General features: G+C 48.7%; 8 protein-coding genes across 9 annotated transcripts; 5 read left to right on the forward strand and 3 right to left on the reverse strand.

Moving 5' to 3' along the window:
- Positions 1–69: 69 nt before the first annotated feature.
- On the forward strand, positions 70–2,502 carry FOIG_02152 (uncharacterized protein; the record flags this gene model as incomplete). Its single annotated transcript, XM_031199323.1, has 2 exons — positions 70–111; positions 166–2,502. 2 exons carry the CDS (start codon positions 70–72, stop codon positions 2,500–2,502), a joined length of 2,379 nt encoding a protein of 792 aa, XP_031071360.1.
- Positions 2,503–4,249: 1,747 nt separating this feature from the next.
- Positions 4,250–7,403, forward strand: FOIG_02153 (uncharacterized protein). Its single transcript, XM_031199324.1, has 2 exons — positions 4,250–6,306; positions 6,355–7,403. The coding sequence occupies exons 1-2, from the start codon at positions 4,688–4,690 to the stop codon at positions 6,632–6,634; spliced, it is 1,899 nt and encodes a 632-aa protein (XP_031071361.1). The 5' UTR covers positions 4,250–4,687; the 3' UTR covers positions 6,635–7,403.
- On the reverse strand, positions 4,257–7,968 carry FOIG_02154 (exosome complex component RRP40). The gene is made up of 2 exons (XM_031199325.1): positions 7,637–7,968; positions 4,257–7,583 (listed from the first exon to the last, which is right to left on the reverse strand). The coding sequence occupies exons 1-2, from the start codon at positions 7,832–7,834 to the stop codon at positions 7,044–7,046; spliced, it is 738 nt and encodes a 245-aa protein (XP_031071362.1). The 5' UTR covers positions 7,835–7,968; the 3' UTR covers positions 4,257–7,043.
- On the forward strand, positions 7,848–10,879 carry FOIG_02155 (uncharacterized protein). The gene is made up of 3 exons (XM_031199326.1): positions 7,848–8,321; positions 8,408–8,534; positions 8,598–10,879. The coding sequence occupies exons 1-3, from the start codon at positions 8,186–8,188 to the stop codon at positions 10,024–10,026; spliced, it is 1,692 nt and encodes a 563-aa protein (XP_031071363.1). The 5' UTR covers positions 7,848–8,185; the 3' UTR covers positions 10,027–10,879.
- On the reverse strand, positions 8,169–12,308 carry FOIG_02156 (uncharacterized protein). Of its 2 annotated transcripts, XM_031199328.1 has the most exons (5): positions 12,013–12,284; positions 11,721–11,737; positions 11,645–11,668; positions 10,996–11,584; positions 8,169–10,943 (listed from the first exon to the last, which is right to left on the reverse strand). In XM_031199328.1, the coding sequence occupies exons 1-5, from the start codon at positions 12,023–12,025 to the stop codon at positions 10,318–10,320; spliced, it is 1,269 nt and encodes a 422-aa protein (XP_031071365.1). In that variant the 5' UTR covers positions 12,026–12,284; the 3' UTR covers positions 8,169–10,317. The 2 variants fall into 2 exon arrangements, with proteins under 2 accessions (XP_031071365.1, XP_031071364.1); XM_031199327.1 differs by having other exon boundaries at positions 11,721–12,308.
- Positions 12,309–14,427: 2,119 nt separating this feature from the next.
- Positions 14,428–20,150, reverse strand: FOIG_02157 (uncharacterized protein). Its single transcript, XM_031199329.1, has 2 exons — positions 19,316–20,150; positions 14,428–19,260 (listed from the first exon to the last, which is right to left on the reverse strand). The coding sequence occupies exons 1-2, from the start codon at positions 19,422–19,424 to the stop codon at positions 18,350–18,352; spliced, it is 1,020 nt and encodes a 339-aa protein (XP_031071366.1). The 5' UTR covers positions 19,425–20,150; the 3' UTR covers positions 14,428–18,349.
- On the forward strand, positions 14,472–17,192 carry FOIG_02158 (uncharacterized protein; the record flags this gene model as incomplete). Its single annotated transcript, XM_031199330.1, has 1 exon — positions 14,472–17,192. One exon carries the CDS (start codon positions 14,472–14,474, stop codon positions 17,190–17,192), a length of 2,721 nt encoding a protein of 906 aa, XP_031071367.1.
- FOIG_02159 (uncharacterized protein) lies at positions 17,556–18,085 on the forward strand (the record flags this gene model as incomplete). The annotated part of the gene is made up of 2 exons (XM_031199331.1): positions 17,556–17,657; positions 17,711–18,085. 2 exons carry the CDS (start codon positions 17,556–17,558, stop codon positions 18,083–18,085), a joined length of 477 nt encoding a protein of 158 aa, XP_031071368.1.
- Positions 20,151–21,598: the final 1,448 nt, after the last annotated feature.

Here is a 21,598-nt window from a genome sequence, read left to right on the forward strand (position 1 = left end):
GTTCACTCGATTTCTACTGCTGTTACGTCTTGTTGCTATTCTTCTGATATGGCGCCATCTGCTCCTATCATGTCGGCCCCTGTCGGACGAAGTGTTCATACGTCCGGAAATGTGAGTTTTGATCATCTAACCACGTGAATTATGTCACTGACATTGTGCTCTCAGAAGCCACTGGAACCATTGTACGCCCTGTCTGTAAGCGAGTATGTGAACAGACACGAGAATGGTACTATAATCGAACAGCGCAACGAGGAGACGATTTTGAAACGGTTCAATGATCTTCGGACCTCTTTCAAAGCCTGGCCCATAGCGCAAATTGATTGCTTGGCAAATTCTTTTACGACGACCTGGCTCCTCCTTGTCCCGGTCCCTAAACAATCTGAAGACCTCATCTTTCCCGCTCTCACCGACAACTTCCGCATCGAGTTTGAAGAAAGAATAAAGCTTTCGAACAGGACTTATTCTCTTGTCAATTTGTCAGCAACTCGCGTGAAAAACCCGTACGAGGATATGGAGAGCACCGTCGGCCCAGAGATCGTGAAATGTGCGGCCTTCAACGTCCAGGTTCCACGTGCGGTGAAGAATGAGGAAGGCGATCAAGAGATTCTCGAGCTGATGAACCACATGGAGACAGCCTCTACACTCGATGATTTTGAAAGCCTAACCTTGGACCAAACATCCCAGCAAAATATCTTCATTACATGGGACACGTTTTCTAACACCTATGAGGCCGAACTTGCCGCGATGCATCGCCTGACAGGCGATTGCCAGCTTGAAAGCCGGCAGATCAGTCAAAAATGCAAGGCTGCTTTTGAGATGATCCTAAACTTTGAAGGATCAAAAAAGACAATTGTCAATCTGCATAGCATCTTCCCTCACCTTCGCAATCCACGTCACCGGGATTATAGGGTTCGCTATAGTCTTCTGCGAAGATTCCGATCCTTCAATAAGGATCACATGGCCGCCTTTGATGGCCTAAAGGCCATACCGAATGGTCTCTACTTTGTTAATGGATGTCCCGGTGCGGGCAAGACAGAGTGGAATATGGTCGTTTCTGCTTTGATACAGTCAGTACGTCGCCCAGGTGCCAAAAAGCGGTATAACCCTATCCTGTTTCTTGTTGACCTCAACAAAACCGTCGATGATGCTGCGGACCGCTACTGGAACTTGGCAAAGGAGTGTGGTCTTCATCTTCGCATCATTCGAATGCACGGTTGGCCTTACGAAATGAAGAACAGCGAGAGACTGGGCAAAAACCAGGCGCAAGACTGTGACCAACAAACGGACTTCACGAGAAAGTTTCTGACAACTGCCAGCATCGAGAAGACTTTGAACGCCGGAAGAAACCCCAACAAGGCGCCAACGCTGGATGAAGCTGCTTGGGACTACTATGAAAAGCACAAACATGGTGGGTTTGTGGCGCTCAAGAAAGTGCTCTCCAGAATGGAGGCTAATGACGCCTTGGACCACGACGAATGGAAATGTCTGAGAAATGAAGTCACGAAACTATACACCGCGGTTTTGAAGCAAGCGGACTTCATAGCGACAACGCCTGTGGCCGCATATGGCGGCTTCTCGAAACTCTTTAATCCGGATATTATCTTCGTGGATGAAGCGCCACATGCAAGGGAGCTGACAACACTGATTCCGATTGCATTCTTCGAACCCTTTGCTTGGATTTTTACGGGTGATGTCAATCAGACCCGCCCCTTCGTGAAGAGTGGTGATGCACGGGATGCCCTGAAGAAAGGCCTTGAGGTAAATCCGTATTCTGAGCAGCTGCGTCTTAGTCTCATGGCAAGGGCCAATAGACTGGGGGCGATCAATAGTTCATTGTTGATCAACAAGCGAGCGCATGGCAACTTGCACAAGCTGCCGTCGGATCTCTTCTATGGCGGAAAGATGTCTTCTGATTACCCATCATCGATGCAGTTCCCGGAAACCGTTAGCTACCTAAGACGGCACCTTGAGGCCTTCGGTAGTGGACGAAGACTGAACGCGAACCGGGCTATTATTGCCCTTTCGGCGAGCAAAGAGGAAAGCCATTGTCACAGTTTCTGGAACCCTGTGAATCATCGTTGGGTGTTGGCTGAAGTTAAAAAGCTTTTGCAGGACCCGTCATTTCGAACCATTACGGACAGTCAGCAGCCCGGACGTGTGATGATCCAGACACCATATAGTGTCTCCATGCGTCAGTATGCACATGTGGTTAAAGGCTGGCCAATTGAGTGGCAGGAGAGGACAGAAGTCTTGACGGTAGACAAGGCTCAAGGTAATCAGGCAGATGTGGTTTTCCTCGATATGGTGAGAACCACGAAGCCCGGCTTCATGGACGAGGCACAACGCCTCAACGTGGCAATAACCAGAGCCAGACAAGCGGAAATTGTCCTGATGCACCCTGCAATGACTTTTCGCCTACGTCAGGGTAAGCGGGTACCGACTGATTACACTTCAAAGGTCTGGGAGGATGCAGTTGCGAACGATCGCTTATTCGTGGTCTGACTGTGAAGTCTTCAAGAGGAATTTGATATGATGAGGAGAAGCATACCTGATGGTGTTTGTAGCTGTTTGAGCACTTGAAGTTCAGTTGGTTGATAGGTCAAATTGGGTCTGTTGTCTTGTTGTTAATCAAAGGAAGCTTGGTTGCACCAAAAGTGGAGTGGTACTTGTATCGAAGCTTGTACGCTATTTTCTAGAGAAGGTTGAATGAAAGAGAAGTTGTCGACAATTATTGCTACCTACTAACTTCGTCAAGAGATGAAGTCAAAACAAGGTCACAGTACCCCGATGGACTAGTGTCTTGGAGGCAATCGAGCCACACTGGGGTCGGTGTTGTGGTGGGGACATGGCTTGGCAACAACCTCGGGATTTCGTGAAGCATGAATGTTGGATTTAGAAATTGGAACAAATCTTCTTGTCTATTTCACTGTTTGTAAGACGACGCGAAATGGACGGGGATGTACAGCGCAACGAATGATAGTGCTGACTTGAATAAACCAGGATCGGCTCAGGATATTCCCATGGAAGAGAAGCCAAGAATAAGGGTCCAATGGAGTAACTAGGTATGTAGAACAATGCAGGGTCTGAGGATTGACAAGACATCCATCCTTTTTATCAGAGGCCGGTCCACTCTTCGTGTGATTGATCTGACTAGTCTGAGTACTTACTCAGGCCTTTAACTATTTATTACTTCTTACATTTGCTCGATTCCATATGACTTGATAAATTTTCAACCCCAGTCATGTATCCTATCCCTTACGATGGGTAATAATTACATTTTATCAAAGAGCGAGAGTAACGGAATGACAATAATCTCGCACGATCAGTGCCATCAGACTGATCCGAAATGGTGCCAATTCTCGATCCTTGCCTTACTCCCACTCGCTCACGAACACTGGAGAGGATCGGGCTGAGCCTTGGCTTGTAGGGCCAGCGAATAAGAACATCTTACAAATACAGTGCTATCGGATCTAATGCTGCATTGCCATGGCCAGTAACTGGAGCGGCTTAGGTAATGTAAGCTGGTTGAGAGTCGTAGCGCTTCACGAGGCTTGAGCAAGGAGGAAATTATGCAGCCAATTTGACGGTTCTTTGAGTAATCTTTGCTCTTTCGATAATCACGAATGAATTTATTTATAGAATTTTGCTGCAAATTACCATCGGCATTATGGGGCCAGTAGCTTGAGACCAGCTGCTTGACGAAACCCGCGGTCGAATGAAAACAGGGAACAGTGACATCGTCTCCCGATGGGACGATGTGACTGTGGCTAAAGCTGCTCATCTTCAAAAGGAAACAAGATGAGACAGACTAAGAGAAAAGATCTTGACGTAGTAAGTGAGATAGATGAGCTGAAAATTATAGACAGCACTGTTGAAGTCGAGTGATCAAATTGAGTTGAAACTGAGTGACCCTGATGACGCCAGGGGTGGGTTGACACTAACTCGAGATGAGTGTGGCTTAGACTGACGGAGCTTCGGACGGGAAGCGGGGCCTAAATAACGCCCTGTCCAATGAAGTCTCGCCCCGTTGAGCCACTTTAATCTGGCAAGGGGAGGCAAGAAAACTGAGGACCTCTATCCTAGCGACAAAAAGAATTAGGCATAATTTGGTGTAGATTTTGTGGATTCTAGATTACATATTTTTGACATCTTCGTCCAACGTCAGAAGTTTTCTTGCTCCCTGGGGGCCTGGGCAGTTGAAGACGTTTGGAGCCCTGAAAAGGCGCGATAAAAACCAATTGTCAGAAGGTGCTTCAGAGGGCCGTTGCTTTGCGCTTGCCCGCTGACGACCACCCCCGGAATCCCGTCATGTCATTGCATCTCACTCATGCATGAATCTGTCTCTCACAACGATCGATCATGAGTACACTAACTATCCAACAGCTAAAGTGATCATCCCTTAATCCCCACCATATCTTCCGATTCATCGACTGGACCCTTTTAACAAAGCACAAGCCTTCCACGAGGCTCGCTGTGTCTCGCGCGACTGCGACGGCGGCCTCCCAAGACCCAAGCATCCAGTGTTATACCGGCCACCCCGCCCCAGTAACCTAACCCAGCAATACGACAAGAAGAATCACCACTCGATTAGCTGTCCCAATTCTCAGCTACCATCAGCTCTCGCCGGCTGCTGCTGGCTACCTCCGCATTCGCCACTTATTCCTCGAACCCGGTGTGGTCCAATTCGATGGATACTCTGCGATGTCTAAGTGGGAGGAAGAGCCATGCGATGGGCAATCTCGAAACCAGAGGCGTCGTGTTGAAACGCCAGCTTAGCGATGGAGGAATTGCGGGTGTTGTTGTCGGTGTTATCGTGGGCATTGCGCTTGTTGTTCTTTGCTCGTATCCCTTTATCATCCGCCGCATCAGACGCCGAAAACAAACATCTCTTCATGGCCCCCCCGACACGAACGACCCGGAGACTGGCGAGGTTCCAGCAACTGGAGCCCCGGGGATAGACGATAATCAACGCCGCCTGTCCTCACAAGACTCTTTCAAACCTTCAGGGGAAAATACGCGTGGGGGAGTTGATGGATCTGTCAAAGACTTGGATTGGACAGCCCACGATGGCTTTTTGCAGCAAACCAATGGACAAGGTCAACCAGACTATGTTCCCCGAATCGACACTGATTTACCTTCTTACGGCTTTGGAAATGCTCAGCCAACTGCCAACGACTCAATACCGCGCTCAGCGCCGTTCGGCTCTGACGAGAATCATCATGAAGAGTACATGCCGCAGTCTATTGGTGATGCACCCCGTGCTGTTCTTAATGGGACCAGTGCGGACTACTATAGCCCATCAGTCCCTTCGGAGGCATTTGGCATGTTTTCGACTGAGGAACCTCGACCTCAACCTGAACGCTCATGGTCGCGTGGGAGCTCCTTGAGATATAATTTAAAACAGATGTTTAGTCGCAAGAGCACGCGCGATCAGTCTCTTAACTCACCAACATCGCAATCCCTGGCTGAATACCTCGAAAGCGTGCCAAGAGCACAGGATGGAAGTCTTCAACGGATTACTACAGCAGGAAGACCGACCGAGTCTCCTACTGACATGACTGCTCCGGCTACCGATTCTTTGCCGGTACCTTCATCTACCCAAGCCTTGGGCTCCCCGATTGCTTTGCCATCTACCCTGCCAAAGGGGGCTGTGCAAAGTCCCCCAGATTCCCCACCGACCACCTTCAACTTCAACGCGTCCCAATCCCCTCCTAGCCATCCAGCTCCTGGTACCGTGAACCCCATGGATATCATGCCTGCATCGACAGAAACCGAAGTATGGCACAGGAACGACTACCAATTATATGTATCGCAATCCTCACCCAACCAGCCGCCCCCCTCAGCAGGACCTGCCACGCATGAAGGACCTGTGGACTCACCCTCGCCATTAACACTACCTCCTAGTGATCCTCATCCTCAGCCTGTGCCCATAGTTCACTCTCCTACACCGACCCAGAGTCAAATAGCGTTTAAAACGGAGGAGACCGATGACCATCAGGATATCTCTATGTCTGAGATTCCAACGACCAACCACTTGAGTCCTCTCCCTGACAGTAGTGTTCGACACCCAAGCTATCCCTCCGATGCGTCTACCCCCCTACCTGGACCGGCATTCACCAACCCGTCATCGCTCAGTACACCTGCGACACAGCTTGATACCCCTTCACCTCACTCTGGTACATCTTCCGACTACCGACATAGCGTGTCACCAGGAAACGCTGTAAGCAATCCGTCACCGAGCAATGGTTCACACGCATGTGATGAGCCTGGCTGTAACCAGGTGTTCGACCAGCCACACAAGCTCAAGTAAGTTTATCGTCGCTGGCTGATCGAAGTCGCTCATTAACCCAACAGGCATCATCAACGATATCATACGAAAGATCACAAATGCCCTTACCCGAACTGTGGCAAGGGATTCGGGACCAAGACCCATCTGCAGCGGCATGTCAATGATCGACATGAGAGAAAGAAGAAGTTTCATTGCGCCGTGCAAGGCTGTGACTACTCAAGGCAAGGGGGAAAGGGATTCCCTCGCAAGGATAACTGGAAACGACATATGACAAAGATTCACAACATGGATCAGAGACACCTCCCAGAACCTGTGGAAGTCGACCAGGAGATGGGCGGCACATAAGGGCATCTGCCTGCGACATCATCTTATTTGCTGCTGTAGATAGGGATACTCCCGCTGCATCTTGCACTGTACTATGTACCACCTGAATCGGCCACTGACTGACAAGCCTTAGCGCTTTGCTAGGCTCTCTGTTTACTTTCCTTTTTCATTTACAGCGATTTGATTCTTACACTCGTTCAAAGTTGGCATATTTGGGTATTAGAAGACAAGGATTCAGCACAAAAATCAACGTTAGGACATATAGGACTATTTGGGCGTTAGGTCATGGGAAAAGACACATTCGTCTGACAACGGACGAGCCAGGCGTGTTCGTTCTTGGGTATCTATTAATTCGACAGTGTACAACCGAACTATTCCAATACAAAGAGTGCTATTGAGCATCATGGTTTCTGCCACATGCTCGCCCCCTTTAGCTTAGGTCTTTGATGATTTTCCTGACAAGTTTCTTCTGTTCTTCCACATCCAATCTCTTCTCATCAGTCTCTAGTACTGCCCTCCCAACAGCAATGACCGTTTTCACATTCTCACTATCAACCCAGAACTTGCCATTGCGTCCTGTGGCTGTCTCAAATTGAAGACCCGCGTTACCGAGCTCTTCCAGCACCACAACCCGGCCTTCTTGCACACTCTTGGGCATCATCAGACGTCGAGCCATTCCAAGTGACACGGTGTAGAGCATTCCGCCTGTTAAAGGGCCTAGACCCTCAGATTTTCCTGTTGAAGAAGATACGCATTCAATCTCTGGGTCCATGTGGCGGTTGGCGAGAGCAATCCGTGCGTACACAAGTGCACCCGCGGTAAGTTGAGGACGGGTCTTCTTTGTGGCGCCTTCGAAAGAAAGTTGTGGTAGAAGAGCAGGCGCGGTATAATCGGAGAGAGTAACATAGAATAAGTCGGCGGCGCTGCGCTGGACGGTCCCGATGACGAGCTCACCGACGCGAGGGGTATACTGTCAATTGATGAGTCGACGGTCTACGGCCCGGAGGTAATTCAGAAGCGTACCTTTCCTCGAGCATTCTCTACACGAATTGCATTCTTTTGTCGATCAGTCACAAGTTGGCCAGCGAGTGTGGGAACGATGTCGTTGGGAGGCACATGTCGTAGGCCAGGACCGAGCCGCAGAGGCTTCTTAGGATGTGAAGGAATAAGAGACGGATCAATGATATCGCCTGGCAGTACAAACACCGCATCAGATGCCATGATGGGAAACTTGAGGACCTTAATGCTTCGAAATGTAACAGTTAAAAGCTGCAATCCCGATGCGACAACTTCAAAACCATGAGCAAAGGCGGCATGTGGGGAACTGATAACGATAACGCGAGTACGTACCAGTGGCCGATCAAGAAAAATGTGGGCGATGCAATTAGCGGGCAGTTTTTTTTTCCAATCTCTGAGGGAAAAGAAAGTAAACCCCACTAACATCCATCACCAACTCGCCCTCCAAAATCTTGACACCTTGGAACCTCTTCGCTTCAACTCAACAGAGGCACAGGGTCTTTACTTTCTCTTTCTTTCTATACGAACTCACAAAACTCTCTTCCGACCGACCTAATGAGTGACAACGCTGGAGCCAAGGGCCCTGAGCCTGGCGATCGAGTTGCCATTGGTATTACCTTTGGTAACTCCAACAGTTCCATTGCCTATACTGTTGACGACAAGGCCGAGGTTATTGCCAACGAGGATGGAGGTATGTTCTAGATCGACTTGATTTTCATGAAACTGTGCCCCGTGATACTGTCACTAGGTCACTTGCTAACATTAGCTGCTTGATAGACCGACAAATTCCCACCGTTCTGTCTTACGTTGACGGCGATGAGTACTACGGTGGACAGGCCAAGAACTTCCTCGTTCGCAACCCCGATAACACCATCGCCAACTTCCGAGACTTCCTCGGCCAAGAGTACGCGAACTTCCCGCCACAGCCCCAATTCTGGAACCAAGGACACTGACAAGATGCCTTCAGATTCAAGTCCATCGACCCTACCCACTCTCACGCCTCCGCCCACCCCAAGGATGTTTCCGGTACCGTTGCTTTCTCCATCAAAGACAAGAGCGAGGAAGAGACTTCGACCGTTTCTGTTTCAGAGGCCACTACTCGATACCTGCGACGGCTTGTGGGTTCTGCTTCCGACTACCTGGGCAAGAAGGTCACATCCGCCGTTGTTACCGTCCCCACAAACTTCACCGAGAAGCAGCGAGAGGCTCTAATCAAGGCCGCCAACGACGCCGACATCGAGATCCTTCAGCTTATTTCTGACCCTGTCGCCGCTGTTCTGGCTTACGATGCCCGTCCTGAGGCCAAGATCGAGGATAAGATTATTGTTGTCGCTGACCTTGGTGGCACTCGCTCGGATGTTGCCGTTATCGCTTCGCGAGGTGGTCTTTACACTATCCTCGCCACTGCTCACGATTACGAATTTGCTGGTGTTCATTTGGATAATGCCCTTATGGACCACTTTGCCAAGGAGTTCCAAAAGAAGCACAACATCGACCCCCGAAACAACACTCGCAGTCTTGCTAAGCTTCGACTTGAGTCTGAGGCTACCAAGCGAGCTCTGAGTCTGGGAAGCAACGCTCAATTCAGCGTCGAGAGCTTGGCGGATGGTTTCGATTTCTCTGTTACTATCAACAGGATACGATACGAGATGGTTGCCCGCAAGGTTTTCGAGGGCTTCAACCGACTCATCGAGGGTGTTGTCAAGAAGGCCGGCCTCGATGTTCTTGACATTGACGAGGTTATTCTGTCAGGAGGTACTGCCCACACCCCTCGTATCGCTAACAACCTCCGTGGTATCTTCCCTGAGACTACTGAGATTCAGGCTCCCGCCACGAGCGTGTCCGCCATCAACCCTTCTGAGCTCCTTGCTCGTGGCGCTGCACTCCAGGCCTCTTTGATCCAGGAGTACGAGGCCGCCGATATCGAGCAGTCCACTCACCCTGCTGTCACCACCGTCAAACACATCTCCAACTCTATTGGTGTGATCACCGTGGGTGCTGACGGCGAGGATGTCTTCACCCCCATCATCGCCCCTGAGACCGCCGCCCCTGCCCGTCGCACTATCCATATTCCTGCCCCTAAGGAAGGTGGCGATGTTCTTATTAAGATTGTTGAGGGTAACACTCACATCAACGTCACCAAGCCTGAGCCTAAGGCTAAGGAGGAGAATGGAGATAAGGATGAGGACGACTCCGATTTTGATGATTCTGATGAAGAGGAAGAGGAGACTCGGGAGAAGATCTGGAAGATCGGCAACCCTCTTGCCGAGGCCGCCATCAAGGGCGTCAAGGCTGGTGGCAAGGTCGAAGTCACGATCAACGTTCTAGCCGATCTAGGCGTTACCGTCACAGCCCGAGAAGTTGGCGGCAAGGGTGGTGTGCGAGGAAACATCTAAGTCTGGAAATGCTGGACTCAAGCAGGAACTTTGATTGAAAAGCCGCAATGATTTTATGAGTAGGTTTATAAGGGGGGTTGGTATGCAAAAAGCACGGGTTTATTGGTAGATTCTAGAGGACACAATAGAGGGTTGTCAGGGATGAATTGAATAAAGACTTTCAACATTTAAAGAAGCATGTCGAATCAATTCGGTGGAAGCCATTCAGGAAACATTATTAAGCAATTAAATACTCGAGCCGCCTCTTCGGGGCCGTGAACATGCTCAGTTTCGACTTCTAAATTATGCCCTTCACATTACCTGGTTCCCATCACCTGGTAATCGCCAAGCAATGAGGTCGTTTCGCATATCATCCTCTCTGACCTCGCGAGTTCCCTTATAACTCACTTCGCGCATTGGGTCGCTATCAAGTGTCATAGTAGACGTCATGCTCGCCATACTACGCGCGTGGTCGAGGTGGTGCTCATGGATGCGTACGCCTTTGCGTCGGTTCGACGGAGTAACTGTAACTGTCGAGAAGCTCTTATCACTCGAGTTACTTGGTGTGCGGCGATGTGAGGAGCCAGCTGGGCCGTTATTCTGGTGATTGTGCGAAGGTGAGGCAGTTCTGTTTGAGTGGTGATGATGATGGTGATGAGGGTGAAGGAGGTTGTGAGTTATACGGCGAGTATCGCGGGCTCGGATGGTATCACGTGGACCCATATCGTCGTCGTCGTCTTCTCCATCAGTGACAGGCGAAGCATTATGAGGTTTGGTTTTCCAGCCGTTACCTCCGTTGAAAATGTCCTCAATGACTTCTTCTGCAGAGTGCTCATTTGGTTGCCGACTCCACGAAGCAGCGAGAACGCTTCGGTACAGGTCTTGGAGCTCAGCGGCGTCGCGAGGCTTAGACAAGTTGGGGACCGCGGCAGCTATTGCTATAAATTGTCAGCGGCAGGGAATGATATGGAACGAATCCATTCAACTTACGCCCAGCGTCGTCCTCTATTGCCTCGCTCATGATGCCTCCAATGCCTCCAAAGACAGGAGCCGTTTTCAGAGGAGGAGCTACGTAACTCCGTTCGCCGTCGACCTGGATCATGAGGATACTGATCTTCAGCGTACTGTTAACTTTGCTATCCTGCATGAGATATCTTCTCACGATGCCATCCTCGACAACATCTGAATCACGGCGCGGCCGTGATGTTCCACCCCTCGTCGGGCTGACACCCATACTGTTGCTACGCATGCGACCAGGCGATGCGACATCCTTGACGAAGGCCTCGCTCTCTTCCACGTACTCGCTCAGGTTGAGGCGAACAATGCCAAGGGTGACCTTCTCAGTCAAGCCAAATTCCTGTATGACCTCAAACTCCATGGGACATTCGGTAAGGTTGTTATTGCGGTCTATCGATATGCGGATAGAGGGTACCGCGGTGACAAAGCCCCATTCGACTCTGTGGTTGGCGATTGGGCATTTCTGCGTGCGCCCGCGATGCTCCGCGGTCATTGAGTGAGAGAGGTGCCATTTGACAAAAGCCTGACCAGAAACGAGCGGCACGTTGTTAAGGTCGTAAATCTAGGAAGTATAAGTCAAGGTTTCCTCATAGAGTGGCTGGATGTAGATTGAGGGATGTACCTTGAGATGAAGGTCGAATTTTGGCTGGAGTACGAGTTAACTTGAGTTCAAGTTGAAGATTGAGATAAATCCTTACCTTCCGAGCCTTGCCAACTTCAGGTTTGAGAAAGCCCATGTTAGCAAAGATTGTCAGGATATCCCTCTGTCAATGATTCGCAATGCTTAAGTTACGACTATGTGAGTATATAGCGAGCTCGCTTGAGCGTAACTGTGACGGTATCTAATCTTACGACAGACTTCCGTAATGAGACTGAAGTGAGTGAATGAGTGCTGGTTGCAATATCGCCAAAGCTAGATGCCAGAGAATATATATAGAAATAGCCCGCGTAATGCACCGGAAATGCGAACCTTGTGGGGATGGGGCTTACTTAAAGAGGCCATCCCCCTCTGGATCTACCTCTGCTTGTTTGGCGTGGACTTTGACTTTGACTTTGACTTTGGGTTTGGCTCTGGTCTGCCAGACAATTCCAACTCTAGTGGACTCTGCCAGCGACTGGTCTAACGATACGGCGGTCCCCTATGGCGCTGTATCTGGTGGAACTGAAACTGACCGTGATCAGCGATGATAAGATAAGCCCGTGATCGAAAGTTGATGATCCCAACGTGAATGATGAGGATATCGTCATATGCAATTCCAGGGATCAGATCCCATGATGGTTGCCCCCTGTGACTTGACGCCACGAGAGATGCAACAAGCAAAGCCACAGGAGGCTGATAGCCATCTGATACCCAAGAGTACCTACCTCTGCATTTAATTGAAGAGGGGGGGTGCATGCCAATTCAACAATAATTACACAGATAATCATTTTTTACGAGATATCATATTCCCAAGTCCTTTATTAAGTACATTCTGGCTTTTACACTCTTGTCCACTCCTGGAAGTGGTAACATTCCCTCGCTCTAAAAAGAAAAGAAAAAACAAACGCCTGCGAGTCATTCCTGCAAGGCCGAACCCGACCAGCTGGACCGCCACCGATTCATATGTTTCATATAGAGAGGGAGAAATTGGATCTGAAAGAGACCGATCTATTGGAGATGTCATCATTATGTCGTAATAGACACTGAATGCTCGAACAACGTCGAGATCCTACAGGGATGATTTATCAACATGATGTTATGGTCACTGATTTGATACATATCTTTTTCTCAGAACTTCTAACAAACAGGTTAGAAGACCTGCTAAATACGACTTAGTTTCTCAGAACCCATGTTCGATTTTGAGCTGAGAGAGTAAGCCATCCTAGCAGGGCGAAATAGTCTGAAACAGAAGAGGAACAGGGGTTAGTTCAACTGTCGAGAGAAGAGACAATACCTATTCTATAAGGACCGAGAACCAACGATAGACTATTACGAACAGAACTCTGAATATCACGTACTATTCTCAACCTTTGTAGTAAATTCAAAGCAAAAGTCTAGGCTAACGGCATGATGAAAGTCTTTCCTGGTCATTATTATGTGCCTTAACCGCCTGGCTCGTGTGACCATACAGACCCAACAGTTCCCTCTCCCCACGGGAGAAGAGATGACAAAAGAGACAACTTGAACTATTATGCACAATCTTCTCTCTCAATTCTCAAACACCCGTTTCCCGATCTGTCCTTCGGCTCCCTGCTGCATTGCAGGTTGCATCGCTTCCTTACGATGGCGTTCTCAAAAGAAGCAATATACAACAATTATGAGACCTTGGAGTCCGATTCTTCGGTAAGATTCCCCATCGGTCACCTCTCACCATGAACCTTTAGCATATTTCACAACAATGTGATCGAATGAAAATGAGAGGTCAGACATGTAATATGGAAGTGATCCTGCAAAAGGGGGACGATCGCCGTTGAGTCCTGATCTCTTTCTTTGTCAAAATTATCTACTCGTCGAGAATGTGTGACTATTTCTTTGTATGAGCTCCCTCCTTGTAGTGAAGCCTCTTGCTAACCGCCAATGCAAGGTCGAGTTTCGGTGCCAACATCATGCTTGGATTGTTCGAAAGTGGTGCCCAAAATACGAAAGATCACAAAGACCATGTACGCCTAATATTGTTGATCCTCCAGAATTTTGGTATGTTCTCTATTACATTGATCTATGTCAGATGCATTGAGACACTAATAAGCTGATCGGATTCTAGGGGCCATAAGATGTGTTCCAAATGTCAACCTCCAGGACAATTGGCAGAAGCAGTGAGGAGACATTATAGTGTTACGAGATGGAGCTAGAATAGATGGTTCAGGGAAGCTCAGGGGCATCGTCATCACGTTTTGATCAAAAATCATTTTCTCGTCGCGGCTTGGCAACCAAGTAGGCTCAAATATCTGATCGTCTGAGATTGGCAACGTCTAGCACGATTATCTGGCGAATGGCGCAAACTTGAGAGCTTTACCCTTACTAGAGGCGTTCATAAGTTCTTTCAGAGTTAATATTGGCGAATTCAATATTGAAAACAAATTGCTGATTTGATCAACCATCTTGTTGCATTTGTCGCAAATGTGTCAAAGCCCGTGTTGGACGTGCTCGTGGTGTATAAATACCTTAGCTTGGTGGCCAGCTCTGAAGAACTGTCCTGGCTGGGGAAATAAAATCGCAGTCTTTTGTGACCAAACGATCTATCTTTTAGAAACAAAAAAGAAAAATAAAATAAAAAACAATCGACTGACTCGCCCTCGTCTAATAAAAAGCTTATTCACATGTCATAATGGCAGTCCTGAAATGATGACTTGGAGGGGGCCGTCAAAGCTTATCGATAAAGCTTTTATTTTCTTCCCGTCGCGTTTCGACGTTTACATTGAAGGTGACCAAGAACTCCCAAATTTGATATCTTCACAACAACTCTCTCGCCATGGCTCCGGGATCTTCTACCGGAGCCCAACCTGGGCCAGACAGCAGAAAGCGAAAGGCCGACACGCCTGCATCGAATGGCCGTAGGGAGAAGCGCTCCGTGGTTCATTCTGCACGCAGTATCCCTGCACAGCCCGCCGAAGCTGCACTCAAAGATGGCGAACTTGATCTCCAGGCTTTTGTGGCCGCCCACGAGTTCGAGATTCGCGCTCTTGAACAGAGCATGGCCACATCGAAAGCTGTTGCTAGCAGTCGTGCCTTCCAGAAGGTACCCAGAGGCTTACGCCGCCGCACGGCGAGTCACAACCCCAAACGGGTGCCTCGCCGACTGAGAAAACGTGCGCTTAAAGAGATGAAAGACGACAACACTCCGGTAGTCGAAGCTAGAAGGAGGAAACCTAGAACAACACGAGCGAAAATAAGATCCGAAACAGCACGAAAGTTGGGAATATTGGCAGCGAGGAAACGCAAGGCTAGCGTAGCGATGGCGAAGGCGAAGCAGGATGGAGATGTCAGTAAAGACAAAGCATTGGCTGTAATAGGAAGACCACCGAGACCAAAACTTCGACGAAACGAGCTCAACGAACCTCCAAAGCCAAAGTCCAAGTTCCGCAAGCGTCAACTGAACAAGACATGGTTACCAACACACTCATGGCATGCGAAAAGAGCACGTATGACTGATCCGTTGGAACCTTTATGGCGGTTCGCTATCCCATTGACACCAAACGAAAAGATATACCGACCTACACATCGAGCTCAGGGCGACAGAGGCGCAGTTGTATGGGAGATGAGCTACATGAGCACAATTGGGCTTTACGGCAAACACGCTGGCATAGAACGTGTGTTGAAGCGGATAGGGGTTGTTCAGGATTCATGTTGGAACGACAAGGGAAAGAAGTGGAGGATCGGAACCCGCTCATGGACCGGTGTTCTGAGTCGGGAAATTCAAACCGGACAGCAGAATCAAGTCGACCGAAAGATGATCGGACCATGTACTATCTTATGGAACCCCGAACCATCGGCACAAGAAGACAGCCAGGAGCTTAAGCAAGAATCGAGACAGGTCTTCTTGAGGATCCACCCCTCAGCCTTCCTGGAGCTGTTTAACGAGTTACTATCTTTGATAAAGCAGGAAAACCCTAGGCTTTACATCGAAGATCTTCGATTTGAGATTGGAAGCCTAGACCTGACAGGACCGGGGTCTACAGAAGCTCTGCTAGCTATATTACGTACCTATCCCGTAAAGGACAAGACGAAAACAAATCATACTGAGATTTTTCAAGGGCTGGCCGGTTTAACAAATGCAGCCACTCTCCCTGCTGGCGCGGTGTTGGGGTTCTCGGTGCAGGATCCCCGTCTTCAATATCCTCCAAGGCGCCTGGAGGTTCCTGAAGACCCAGAGTCGCAACTCCAACTCCTCGAAAAGATAGCGTCGTGGTCGGCCGAGGAGAATTTAAACCCGTATGCCATTTTCGATCGCGACACTCGCCATGCCGCGTCCTGCTTCCCTTCACAGAAACAAATCGATAGACGAAGAGCAAAAAATGCTCCCGGAACCTCCTTGAAACTCACAGCAGATGATCCCCCAATCCCGGTCATCCTGTTGGCTTCCCGCACGGATAGAGGCACACAGAAGCAAGGTACATGGACTCTGCTTGCCCCATGGAAGTGTATACAGCATCTCTGGTACTCTTTGGTGCATTATCCCCTCTCTTCAGGGGGTAACCCACGATTCGCAGGTTTGAACGAGATCCGCCAGGTCGCCTTCGAACGAGGCCAGACTTGGTTCCCAGGGGATTTTCCCGGAACCAAGGCTGGTGCTGCATGGGAGCTCGAGGCGCGTCGAAAAAGAAGAGCGGCTTGGGAGAAGCGACCAAAGAGCAAGAGAACCGCCTGGGAATCACTCGATCTGGGCGGTGGGAGGAAGGGCGAGATCGGCGATGGTTTCGCTAGCGATTTTGAGCTATTGTTCAATGCAGGAGATTCACAAACTAGCGAAGAGAACAATACTGAGGGCGCGATGGACGTGAGCCAGGACGAAAATTCAGCTTCAACACAAGTACCGAAGCAACAAGAGCCACGCATTTACCAGCTGCGCCAAATCTCGAAAGATGTTTTTAACCAAGCCGTCACTTCTCCGTCTACCCCTTCAGCAATACCAATAAACGCTCTTCTTGGCGTCCGTATATCTCTAATCTCTAGGGGCGTTGTCACACCCTGTGCTCGCATCTACCGCCTCCCATCTCGTCCTACCACAGATCCACAGTCCTCTGAAGCCGAAGTCCCTGCCACTATTCCTCCGGGTTCATTATCTACACCCTCCTCACTTCCATATGATCTCCGGTCCCAATGGCTTTCTCAGGCCCGGCCGTCTCTGTCTACAAAGAACAAAGCATGCAGAACCTCGACACCCCGCGACTTGGAATCATTGAAGCGTCAACTTGCCGCTGAACTCGTGTCTAAACCTGCGCCTTACCCCTTTACGCCGGCTAATAAATCCGACATGAACGGCCATCCCCTTGTTCCCAACGTCGAAGATCTCGTTGGCTTCGTCACCACCGGATCATTTAGTCTAACTGAGGGTCACGGGATGGCCATTGGTTCAATCGCGATAGACAAGGTTTTAGACGATGTCAAGGAAAACGCAAAGGAAGGACGATATTGTATAGTTAGAAACGCGGGCGAAAGCGTCGGGTGGCTTGCAAAATGGGAGGCTGTCTAAGTATGTTACGATATAAACATCAACTGGCGTACTGACCCAGTATTTGTATTCTTCTTTTCGGATATCATGGAGTGTGGTTGGCGAGGCATGCATGCATTCATACCCATGCCTGAACCTGATATGTAGGCATCAATATACCGGCCATGAGAATAATGACGCCAGGAGTTCTGAATTTATGGATGTTCAGTAAACAGGGAAGCAAAAGGCGCCATTGACATTCTTGCCGCGGGCAAAGCGCCTCGATGAGGGGTCACGCCCTTCAGCACTATGCAATATAACACTCTAGCCTCTTCCTCATCTCACTACTTTTAATTTCGAACACTTCGGTCTCATTGCCACTATCACTCCTATAAAAGCAACCCAATGGCCTCAGAAGAATACCCTACAAGCGTCTCTGGCGGATGTCTCTGTGGCTCAGTTCGTTACACGCTGAAATTTCCATCTGGCCATGACTGGAAGAGAAGCGTACGTCTCACTTCCGTTTCTCAGATCTCACTGTATTAACCATCACTTGACAGTGTTCAACCTGCCAATGCTCCCAGTGCCGTAAGAATGGCGGCTCTCTCATTGCATGGCTTCATTCAGTCCCTGCTTCCAGCGTAGAGTTCACCTCTCAGACGACGCTATCGCGATACCACGCCTCACCGGAAGCAGCACGGGGCTTCTGTTCCAATTGCGGCAGCTGGCTCTTCTGGCGCAATGAAAAGTCGGAAAAGATTAGCATGTCTGTTGGAACGTTCGACAAAGACGGCCTGAAAACCTGGGGCCGGCAGTTATCCTATTCGGAGGTCCATCTTTGGTCTGAGGATGCGATCGAGGGCATCACGGATCATTTGCCTGGAGAGAAATGGAAGTATGATGATCAAGGAGAAGGGGCTGAGAGGATAGCATGAGTGGCACCATAAGCACGGTGTTTTCTCTATATGATTATATTCTTCATCGTGTGTTTGCTTTGGAATAGTATAGCCAGAAATGGTACCAGGAGTCGTACTGGTAGTGGCAGTGGTATCGTCGAGTATTCCCTTGAAAATGGCTCTTTTCCAACGCCCGGTCAACAGCATAACTACTGTTTCTGACAGTAACTGTGCCATAGATCCCGTGGAAACGCCGCATATAAACAAAATCTAAACCGAAAGGCCCAATAATCCAAACCCTTTTTAGTCCTCTTCACTAATCTCACTTTCATCCCCATCGGGGCTTTCTTGTTGGCTGTTCTCCAGGTTTTCGAACGCGTCCTCGAGTTCTTTGGCGAGGTCGACTTCTGGTCCTTCCTCCCCTTCCTCTTCCCCGTCTACGTCCATAGGATCGGGCCCAGTCTCATATTGACTACGGTTGTTGACAGGGCTGGGCAGCTTGAACTCAAAGTCTGGATCATCATCTTCCTCGCCGTCGGCATCATCACCTTCAGACTCGCGCTGATCCATGAATTCATCAAAGCGGCGAACAGATGGGAAAGCAGGCGAGAAGTCAGTCCTACGCGCTGTGTTGGTGTCGGCGCCAGGATACTCGACAAGAAGACCACCATCGTCATCATCCTCGTCCTCGTCCTCTTCTTCAGGGGCTGGTGTACGCTTCTTGGGTTCCGCAGGTTTTGATTGTTCGTTAGATTGAGGTACTGGTAGTGAGAGCTCGATATTCTTGGGGGCCTGCTTCTTCTCGGGCTTGCGCTTGACATCTCTCTTCTGTGTGGTGGATTTGGCGCGTGCTTTGGCATTGGATTTGTCGGAGGCACTCTTTTCAGCTTTCACGTTTGTTTTTGATGCGCCGTTTGATGCGCTGTCGATGCGAGGATACTGTCGACGGAGACTGTCAGCATCGGCGTTACCAGGCAGTCGGGTGACGTTCATGTTGAAAGTAGAGTCGACAAGATCGAGGATAAAGGCCTCGCGGCTGGGGTCGAAGTAAAGAACATATTGACCACTATCTTTATTTCTTGTCCCTGTGAAAGCATACTTTGCGTCGTTGTCGGTATATGTGAGGTCGTAGGATGCCGTCTTTCCGGGGATAGAGGGTTTTATGCGAGCTAAGTTGGGGGCTGAGTCTGACGAGAGTGTCGGCTTGTGATTGTCTTGGAGTATGTAAGTATCATGACACATCAAGCTTTGGGGTTAAGGAAAACCTACACTTGATACCGGTGAAGATCTCGTTGGATGTCTTGCCTAAGAGAGCATCGCCGAGGATGACGGGATAGTTGCCCGTCTTTGTTGGATCGATCAGGCCAGCCGCTGCCATAGTATGATGCGCGACAGGACGTGAGGTAGCAAGTCGCGAGAAATTGAGGGTATAATACTGGTGTTGAAGGTGAAGAGTATGGTAATATGATATATTTTTCCTGAAGGATATCCAAAATGTTATTGTCTCGAGTTGTTCAAGGTTCAAGTTGACGCGCGGGTTGAGGAAAGGGAAGTCCGGAGGAGGGTCTGGAGTCTAGAACCCGAGAAGATGGGGCCGAGTGGACGGGTTAAAAGTGGGGAGACGCCAGCAGGGGAGGACTAGGTGTGATTAAGAGGAGCAAGTGGAATGATGTTCGTATTTTAACGTCAGGTAATAAATAAACCAAAGGCGATAAAACTACGATAGGTACTGTCTATAATATCCAGCAATCTCAAAGGTGAAACAGGAAATCACGAAGGCAAAGGCGAATACTTCATGCTTTTAGGTCATTGAATCATTTGTTTTGCACTTGGATGCTTTGATCAGGGTTGTCACGAGCTGGCTTCCATTAATAGACTCGCTGTTGTAGCCTGATGAGGCAGTGAACCAGCTTAAACAAAGGAACTCACCAAAGTTCCAATTCAGAGTAATAGGGAACAAAGCACTTTCATTTTCATTTTCAAAGCTCATGTGATGAGCCTTACCAATAAGCATGTTGATAAGCATATCCTGTTTTACTAAATCCTAGGTTATGCGAGTTGCCAAACTCCGTGCCTCCAATGACTGACCTTGAAACCCTAACAACTGATTCTTAGTAGTTATGTGTCTCATGGTAGGGCGTATTTCGTGACATATTTCACAAATAACCTCAGTGTCGCCGATGCATAAGGTAGTCTCTGTTCCAAAATTCGCGCTGGACACAACAGTAGAGCATTAGTTTTGGGATGGTGACTCTGCTGAGTTGAATTTGACTACCTCTTGGCTATCGCAATCTACGGCCTACTCAAGATCCGTAGCCTGCTTTCTGTCTTATCCACACCCTAGGGCTCTCTCAAGCCATCATCAACAGCCATCTAACTCTGTCACTACTGTAGTATTTAATTTTCCGGTACTTTAGATTCGCGCTGTCCATAATAAAGGACTTCTCCACCTTTCAAAAAAGTTTATGGAAGTCATATATATCACTTGAAATGGTATGCTTACATCTAATAAGCGTTCTTTGATGAGTTAAAAGGGGTGTTGTGACTAGCAAACGTGCCAGAGGCAGTTTTCCGTACTTGTAGCATTGGTTGCTTTATCCTTAAACTTACAAAAACTAGGTGTCTTGCGGATATCCAATTTATATACATCCTGCTCATCATCTATTGTCTAAAGCAGAACGCTTTGAAAGTAAGAAAACGGATCACTAGTAGACTGTACTGGGTTCACTAAGTACGGAATGTTTCCGGTATGTTCGACGCCTGAGAGAGGCCTGGTGTGAAGGGTACCTCATTACAAGATCAGTATACCACCAGAATGTGTCCAAGGACCACGAGAGCTATAGAATAAACTTGAAGACATCTCAAACATCAGTTTTGTTCTCACAGCATATTATACCAGGGTGCGATCAAAATAGCTGTGGGTGGCCATGTTCTTACCGTGGTATTTCGTCTTCTTCATGATATCAGAGAAAAATACAGAAACGTCATAAGGATGATACCGAAATGTCTTGATAATCAAGCCAGCTGCCTCTGTGAAATATCAAAGACTGTAGAGAGCAGTTAAACTCCGGTGGATAGCCATCCAGCGTGGTTCGACTACAGGGACAAGAGAGTACTCGCGGCAGACTCTTGCAACATTTGAGCTATGAATAGATCTATCCCTCTTCCTCTAAGTGATGTAAGGGAACAACCTTAAAGCCTGCAGCCAGTCATATAGACTGGTCACAGGACTTTTGATTCCAAACTACCTGAACCTCAAGGTGTCAAAATATTGAAGACCTTGAACCAGGGAAGGGGGGCAAGAATCCCTATTCAAGGAGCATACTGAACTCATCCCAAACTTATCAGAGTTATTGTGCCTCAGCATTACAGTCTCAAGATTTCTTCTAGACACTAGCCGAGTACTGAATCATTCGGCTACCTAATGTTTACAGTCAAACTTTGGAGTCAGACATAGCTCCGGATTACCACTCAAAATAGATATGTGGTGGACAAGGAAATAACCTCTGGTTTTATTGGGGGCCGGCTATTCTATTTATATATAAACCCTTC

Source organism: Fusarium odoratissimum, assembly GCF_000260195.1.
Source record: "Fusarium odoratissimum NRRL 54006 unplaced genomic scaffold supercont1.2, whole genome shotgun sequence".
Lineage (NCBI taxonomy): Eukaryota > Fungi > Ascomycota > Sordariomycetes > Hypocreales > Nectriaceae > Fusarium > Fusarium odoratissimum.

What these genes read in the sequence shown, in the direction of transcription:
- FOIG_02153 (XM_031199324.1), top strand. Translation starts at nt 4,688, where the DNA reads ATGGATACTCTGCGATGTCTAAGTGGGAGGAAGAGCCATGCGATGGGC. An exon ending in GACCAGCCACACAAGCTCAA is followed by an intron (nt 6,307 to 6,354) that starts GTAAGTTTATCG and finishes TTAACCCAACAG; the next exon opens with GCATCATCAACGATATCATA.
- FOIG_02154 (XM_031199325.1), bottom strand. Translation starts at nt 7,834, where the DNA reads ATGGCATCTGATGCGGTGTTTGTACTGCCAGGCGATATCATTGATCCG. An exon ending in TAGAGAATGCTCGAGGAAAG is followed by an intron (nt 7,584 to 7,636) that starts GTACGCTTCTGA and finishes ATCAATTGACAG; the next exon opens with TATACCCCTCGCGTCGGTGA.
- FOIG_02155 (XM_031199326.1), top strand. Translation starts at nt 8,186, where the DNA reads ATGAGTGACAACGCTGGAGCCAAGGGCCCTGAGCCTGGCGATCGAGTT. An exon ending in TATTGCCAACGAGGATGGAG is followed by an intron (nt 8,322 to 8,407) that starts GTATGTTCTAGA and finishes GCTGCTTGATAG; the next exon opens with ACCGACAAATTCCCACCGTT. An exon ending in CGAGACTTCCTCGGCCAAGA is followed by an intron (nt 8,535 to 8,597) that starts GTACGCGAACTT and finishes AGATGCCTTCAG; the next exon opens with ATTCAAGTCCATCGACCCTA.
- FOIG_02156 (XM_031199327.1), bottom strand. Translation starts at nt 11,759, where the DNA reads ATGGGCTTTCTCAAACCTGAAGTTGGCAAGGCTCGGAAG. An exon ending in AAGTTGGCAAGGCTCGGAAG is followed by an intron (nt 11,669 to 11,720) that starts GTAAGGATTTAT and finishes CTCGTACTCCAG; the next exon opens with CCAAAATTCGACCTTCATCT. An exon ending in AATTCGACCTTCATCTCAAG is followed by an intron (nt 11,585 to 11,644) that starts GTACATCCCTCA and finishes TATACTTCCTAG; the next exon opens with ATTTACGACCTTAACAACGT.
- FOIG_02157 (XM_031199329.1), bottom strand. Translation starts at nt 19,424, where the DNA reads ATGGCAGCGGCTGGCCTGATCGATCCAACAAAGACGGGCAACTATCCC. An exon ending in GATCTTCACCGGTATCAAGT is followed by an intron (nt 19,261 to 19,315) that starts GTAGGTTTTCCT and finishes ACATACTCCAAG; the next exon opens with ACAATCACAAGCCGACACTC.